Source organism: Capricornis sumatraensis, chromosome 12 (assembly GCF_032405125.1).
Source record: "Capricornis sumatraensis isolate serow.1 chromosome 12, serow.2, whole genome shotgun sequence".
Lineage (NCBI taxonomy): Eukaryota > Metazoa > Chordata > Mammalia > Artiodactyla > Bovidae > Capricornis > Capricornis sumatraensis.
Window position 1 is genome coordinate 25,671,542 of NC_091080.1, and position 7,475 is coordinate 25,679,016.

Consider the following 7,475-nt stretch of genomic DNA (forward strand, 5'->3'; position numbering starts at 1 on the left):
GAAAGCACTCCCTCTGCGGATTGGCGTAGTGGGGTGGTCCTGGCAGATGCTGAGCCTCTGAAAGCGTGAAGCATGATACAGAGGGGCTGGTGGAGGATGGGAGTGGGGAGCCGACCTCACCAGGTGGAGGGGGTGCCCCTGTACGGAGCCCCGGGTCCTCAAGTTATAGCCTATGTTTTCCCTGCACTCTAGAGCAGGTTTCATTCCTGCTTCTCAGTGTAACCCAGCCAGCCTTGTGCTTTCTTTGTATCTAGTGTCAACCCACTTCCCCGCTGGAAGTCAGTGACCGCCTTCCCCCAGTCATCCTTTGGGGCAGATGTAGGGGACGAAGACTTGTGAACCAGAGCTCGTGTGTCCCCTGCCCCGCAGGGGTGTTTACAGAGCGGAGCACACAGAGGCTTCTGTCCACGGCTCTCGCAGTGACCGTCTAGCGTGGGTCAAGCCCTGTGGCAGGAGTTCCACGAATACTCACTGCACGATCATTTGGAGCTTGGAATATGCCTGAGTGAGGAAGATGGCAATTTCCTTGCAGCGTCCACATACCTCTTCATTACGAGCGATGCCTAGGGCCCTTGGCCGTCTTTCCCCACGCTAACCTCCTTTCTAGACTCAGCTGGCCCCTGCTCTTTCCATAGTTCTGGGTGCCCAGGGCTCTGGATCCTGGGGCTCATCTCTCAGCTTGTGAGTGGCTTGAATGGCAAAGGGGAATAGTATTGAGAGGTCCTTTGTGTGTGACTTCTAGGAGACCGCCCCCAAACCCCTCCTTCTCAGAGGTCTTGCTCCCTGCACCCCTACCCATTCTCACCCCTGCTCCCAGTCTTTGGGACTGCAAAGGCTACAAAGCATCAGCCCTCAGCATGAATTTTCACCCTGACTTATTGGAAAAAAACCCAAAAAACCCCAAAAAACTTTTACCTTGCTCTAAGACCAGGCAGGGTTTGTGAAGAATGAGCCTTGAAGTCTGCTGGAAAAAATAAAAGAAAGACAATGTTAGGGGGAAAAAAAGGAAACTTTCTTTCTGTTAAAAAACCTGTCATTAATTGTGTGATGCTGGGTTTGGGGTGGAGAAGCCCTGATTCACAGAACTTTTCTGTTTTTGCTTTGTTGTTGTTGTTGTTCTCTCTCGTAGTCGTTTCCTTTAGAAATTACGAGGTTAAAATTTTTATAAAATTAGAGCTCAAGAAGATAATTTTCATGAAATTGTGGATTTGGGACATTCAAGTTTGCTTTGTTAATCTTTTGGGTTATCACAGAGTCCCCCCTCTGTCACAGGATGAAGGATATTTTTTTCTATACAGGAAAGAGGGCTGAGGTTCAGAGAACATAAATATTTAAAAAATGATATTTCACTTTACAAATTATACTTGTGTCATTTAATCACCTGACTGTTGGGTTTGAATGATATGACATCAAGCATTTCAGGTACAATTGGGATAAAATAGAGCATCGGTTCTAGGAATAGAGGATGGCACAGTGGAAGTGTAAAGAAACAAGAATCAGAAAATTTGAATGAGAAACTTAAATGTTCAACACTTATCCATAGCTCATCCATGAGATAGACTATTACTGAGGAATATTACTTGGCTATTAGAATGATATCTACAGGGACTTCCCTGGTGGTCCAGCGGGTAGAGGCTCCCTTCTGGTGCAGGGGGTGTGAGTTTGATCCCTGGTCAGGGGGCTAAGATCCCACCCCGCCCACGTAACTGGAGAAGACTGCCTGCCACAGTGGAAGATCCCGCGTGACACAATCGAGACCTGCCACAGCCAAAACAAATAACAATAATATATCAATACTAAAAAATAAAATGATGGCTACAAACATTAAGCAATATGGCCAAAGGTGAAGGTCACAGCACTAAGTAACGAAAGTAAAACACAGGTTTGTATATACAGCGTATTTGAAATGGTAAAATCAAGACAAAACAAGGACCATCACCACCAGCAAGCACGCGAGAAATGAGAGCAGGAGGGACAGAATAAAAACTGCTAAAATGTGAATCAGCCTTGTTTATATTCGGATGTTGGTAGGTTGGGTGATGTCTTTCTACTTTTCACATTTTCCATGAGAAAATGGACAGAAGTAGATTTTGCTTCATTTTATGTTACTCCTCTCAAATTAAAATATGCATATAATTTATGAAAAATCAGAAACAAAGGATGAAAGGAGGGGAGAAAGGAGAAAAAGAGAAGAGATTAGAAGAGAAAGAGAAGGCTTGGGAGCATCTCCTGACTCTTAGTTATTTTCCATGACCTTGGAGAAGTCACATACCCTCTCTCAGACTCCAGGATCCTCATTTGTAAAGAGAGGCGGGGAGGTAAAGAGTGACTGAAGACTTGATGGAAATAAAGAATGAAATGTACACTATACACCCTATGTCACTGGACTGTATTCCTAACCTTCAGGACAAGACAGGCATAGAAAATGATGCTGTTTGTATGGGAGCAGCGTGGAGGCTGGGAGAACTGGGGACCCAGCATCTCTCCCCAGTAGTGGCCGACTCAATGCACCCTGATTGGGAAGCTCTGGCTTATTTGTGAACTTTGCTGCTTGACAAGTTGTCTGTCTCCCGTCTCTGCCTTATCAGTATATCTCAAGCCTTTCTTTTTAAATACACAGAATTGCTAGGTTCCCCATTTAGAAATGGTCCGTGGGATGCCAACTCTCACCTGGAAACAGCAACCAAATTATAGCATTTAAGTCAAACAGCATTCAGAGCTGCCCAAGAGGAGCTAGCAAGAGGTAAGAAAATCAAATCCCGTGGATTGTGTGTCTCAAAATGTCATTAAGTAGACACATTATGAATCAATATACTGTGACATCGCTACAGCATCATTTGTCACAGGGCAGAGGTCATCTTTAGGAAGGTCTTCCCAGGTGGCGCTAGTGGTAAAGAACCCGCCCGCCAATCAGGAGATGTGAGAGACTCGGGGTCCATCCCAGGGTCGGGAAGATCCCCTGGAGGAGGGCGTGGCAAACCACTCCAGTATTCTGGCCTGGAGAATCCTGTGGACAGAGGAGAATATCATAGGAAGGTCTTAGGTTCTGAATAAACAAAAGGGACCATGTTGTGGGGTGGTTTCCTGTTCTATGACAGCATGTCAGAAATGTAGATTGTATTTCTTCCTTCTAGAACCTTCCTGCACCTTGTGAGATCAGACATGCCTTTTTACACCTGACGATTGTGTGGTGTGGGAGTGCTTTCAAAGCATTTTCAGAGTGAAAATGAAAGAACACTGCCACAGTCACAGGGTATTTTTTCACATGGCAAAAGTGAAACCTGGAAGAGGTAATCGACATGCCCAAGGTCCAAGGCCCACCCTTGTGCTGGATCTTCTAACTCTGGCACCCCCGGGTTCACACCCATGCTTCACAAAAATGATTTGGAGCCTCCCGGTTCAAATCCGGGGAGATCCGTCCCACGTGACTGTTGATTATTCAGCGACAGTTGATGCTGCGTTGATATTCAGTTTTGCTCATCCAGTTTTATTGGATTTTCTCACAAACCATGGAGAAAATCATCCCTTTAAAGAAGAGAGGGGATGGGGTCGTTGGTCTGACACTGCACTGATTGGCCCAGGGCAATGAGAGTCCGTGAAATTGACCTGCCTGCAGAGTAGTTGGGTGGGGACCGATTCCTCCCACACCCTAGTTCATTGCGTCTTCTCTTGTCTTTCCGTTATGTCCATTTTACAAAAGAGGGCAATGTGGCCAGGGGAATGTTACCTACCCATCACAAGTCAGTGGTAAAGGGAATGGTAATATATTATAATAATAATAGCTAATACTTATATAGGTTATATGCTTAAAATGCTATATGCCTGGCATAGCTCATAATGCTTTACATAATTTAACCCCTTTAATCTTCACATAATGTAGGTCTAGTGTTATCCCTATGGGCCTTCCTGGTAGCTCAGCTGGTAAAGAATCTGCCTGCAATGCAGGAGACCCTGCTTGAATCCCTGGGTCGCGAAGGTCCCCTGGAGAAGGGATAGGCTACCCACTGCAGTGTTCTTGGGCTTTCCTGGTAGCTCAGACAGTAAAGAATCCATCTACAATGCAGGAGACCTGAGTTGGGAAGATCCCCTGGAGAAGGGATAGGCTACCTACTCCAGTATTCTTGCCTGGAGAATCCCATGGACAGAGGAGCCTGGTGGGCTACAGTCTGTGGGTTCACAAAGAGTCGGACACGACTGAGCAACTTTCAGTGTTATCCCTAATTTATAGCTAAGAAAACTAAGAGCAGTTAAGTGACTTGCCCAAACTCATGCGAGATAAATGGGAGAAAACTGGTGTTCACACCTATGCAGTCAAGCTCTTGAGAGAGGAAGAAAGAAGTGCTCTTTGTGACAGGCTCACATCTGCCAGCAAATCAATAAATGGCATCAGGCTCCCTCCTCCTCTCCTGATGCTGCGGCAGACATCACTAGTGGCTCATGGCACTCTCTCCTTCTGACCTCTAATAATTCATCCATTAGCCTGTGATATGGAAGCCTATTTGTCATTGTGGGTTCATTTTATAGACACTGATTAATTCACAATGCTGTTTTTAAAAATAAATGAGTGATTGGGATTGACATATACAAACTACTATATATAAAGTAGTTAATTAATAAGGACCTACTGGATAGCACAGTGAACTCAAAACTCTGTAATGGCCTGTATGGAAAAGAATCTAAAAAAGAGTGGACATACGTGTACGTATAGCTGATCCATGTTGCAGTACGCCTGAAACTAACACAATGTTGTAAATCAACTATACCCCACCATAAAAATTAAAAATCAAAATGAAAACCCAAAAAAGCAAGAAAAAAATGTGTTTGTGTATGTGTGTGTCTATATATACACCTGGCTTTGTGAAATGAATGAAATTGAACTTGATCCAATTTGCATTTACTGAACATCTGTTATGAGTCAGGAAAGCACTCTTGTTTGACACTGAGGTTCAAAACAAAGGATAAACAGTTACATCTTTAAGGTCTTGGGGAGAAATTCTGCATAAAGAAATCGTGATGTAAATTCTTTTGAAAATTAAAGATCCTCTTGTAAACCCCTTTAATTTAATCTGGTTTGTACAGTCTGGCTCAGTACCCTGAGTTTTCATAGACTAAGATATGCTTGCATGTGCCTTTAAAGGCATTGTAGTATTCTCCTACAGTTTTTTTTTTTTTTTTCAGTGCCTCGCCAATATTTGCTAGCAGGGCATTTATTTTCAAAGCTTTTGCTTTACACACAGTTCCATTCACTCGACAGCATTCTATTTGTCCTACTCTGGTGGGTAATATATTTACGAAGGTCCGACACAGAGCGGGGACATGTGAAGAGTGCTTGATTCATACTGTGCAAAAGAAATGGCTTGAATGCTGTTTTCAGTATTAGAATTACCCTTGGTACTTGAAGAACAGGGCTGTTAGGATCCTGAGAGGGAGCTCAGTGGTGCAGACACACAGAAGAGAAAATCTCCCCACAAGAGGAACAACCTCTCCAATGTACTAACTAAACTGCTGAGGGCAGTACGAGTGTATTGATAGGATGATACATCTGTCATGATTTGATGGATAGGATGTAAAGGTGAAACACCTGTGAGTCTGCCGAAACCACCCAGCTTTTAGGATGTGGGTTGTGTGCAGTCAGATTGGGATTTAAAGATTCAAGCTGCCTGAGATGGTTGCTTGTTCCAGAAAATAGTTGTTTCTAGATCAGCATTAAGGTGATGCAGATGACCTGGATTTTCAACTTTCTGTTTCTGGTTGGATATGGCCATGCAGTCATAACATCAAGGGAAGACACTGCGTGGCCTGTGAATAAATGCATGTTACCCACTTGGAGCAATAGCACAAGGAGGCCATTGCCAAATGGTAAAACCCAACTTAAGGAAGAGCTGCCAGCTTTTTAAGGAAGAGTTTCTGCCAACTGCAGAAACGGTACAGGGAAAATGTGAGCCTTAGGATAAGAGAAATCACTCCAAATGCCCACCAGCAGGATAAGATGATGCCTTCCAGGGTCTGAGTGGGCACCCAGGGAAGCATCCTAGTCTTTGCTGACTTGGTAACACATTATGGAAATGTGTTCTAGAAAGTAATTAGAGCTCATTAATAAAATTTAGCTATAAGGATATTTATCAACATGCTGTTTTAGAAGGTAACAGAAAACAAAAGCAATAAATGATTAGTAATAGGAAACCAATTAAAAATATGGTTTGGGGAAGTCCCTGGCGGTCCAGTGGTCAGGATTTGGTGCTTGCACTGCCAGGGGTGTGGGTTCAGCCCCTGGTCAGGGAACTAAGATTTTTTTTTTGGCTACACAGCATGTGGCCTCTTAGGTCTCCAACCAGGGATTGAACCCATGGCCCCTGCAGTGGAGGTGTGGAATCTTAGCCAGTGGACCACTGGGGAAGACCTTGAATACGACTGATTTTTGCTTTTGCTTTTTTCTTTTTACTTGTATACAGTTTCTCAAACATCCACCATGCACATGTGTTACTTGTGCAACAAGGAAAGGAAAAGATACAAATCAGGGGGTGTGTTCTGTTTGTCTGGTTTTGCTTTTTAGGAACAGAGGCTTCCCGTTGAGTCATCAGGTCTCCCTGTCTGCTTGGTAGGCTCAGGGCTTGTGGGCACAGCTACTGAAGTCTTGAGTAGGTTGGTCAAAAATGACTCATGAGGCTATCAGCATGGTGAGTAGGACTGATCATTTGTGCTCTGGCTTTAACTCAAGCCTGTTCTTTTTTTTCCTGGGCCTTGTGATGAGCTAGAACCACCACCTATGGGATGTCCTCCCCAGATACTCACCTGCTTCCAGAAACTTCTTATACAGAAACATTTTCCCTTCCAGGAGCTCTTTCTTCGGCAGATCCTTATGGCCCCAATAATCCTGTTCATACGGATAATCCTGTTCAAACTGATAATTGTCTCCTTTCAGGTAATTTGCCTCTTCCTCCAGGTACTGGTCTTTCTCTGGAGTCTCATCCTCTTCAGGAAGTAAAAGACCTTCTGTTAAACTCTGCTCATCTCCCTTAGTACCTTCTTCCTTGGAGGAGAAGGTCTGCGTGTCGTGGTGGAAAGTTGTGGAAGGGTGAGGAGGTGGTGTTCCTGATGGCTCAAGATTTTCAGCAGACATGCTGGGAGGCATTTAGCACATGGAGCCTTCTGCAGCAGGCAGTCAGTACTGCATCGTCCTGGCAACCGAGGAAGGAATAAAAACCCGTTAGTCAGTGATGACCTACCGCAGATCGTGCACTCATTTCATTCAGTGGTCTTGGGATGGCCCTTGGAGAGTGTAGATCAGTACCTGGTGGCCCATGAAAAGGCACAGAGAGAGGAGACAGAGGGTTTACCCCCTGGGAGCTGGTTGGAGAGAGACCACAGCTGAAGGCATCACCTTTGAAATGACACGAAGTCAACCAGGAGGGCTGCAAAGTGAGGGAGTGATTGGTGTTTAGTGGCGCCATTATTGGAAGACTTGCTTATTAATT

At 44.6% G+C, this 7,475-nt stretch overlaps 1 protein-coding gene across 1 annotated transcript in view; it reads right to left on the reverse strand.

Annotated features, from left to right (window-relative positions):
- ERICH6B (glutamate rich 6B) overlaps positions 1–7,120 on the reverse strand; it is a 54,337-nt gene extending 47,217 nt beyond the window's left edge. The window contains exon 1 of the mRNA XM_068984755.1: positions 6,793–7,120. Coding sequence (XP_068840856.1) covers positions 6,793–7,120 — 328 coding nt within the window. The remainder of the gene's footprint in view (positions 1–6,792) is intronic.
- Between the last annotated feature and the right edge of the window lie 355 nt (positions 7,121–7,475).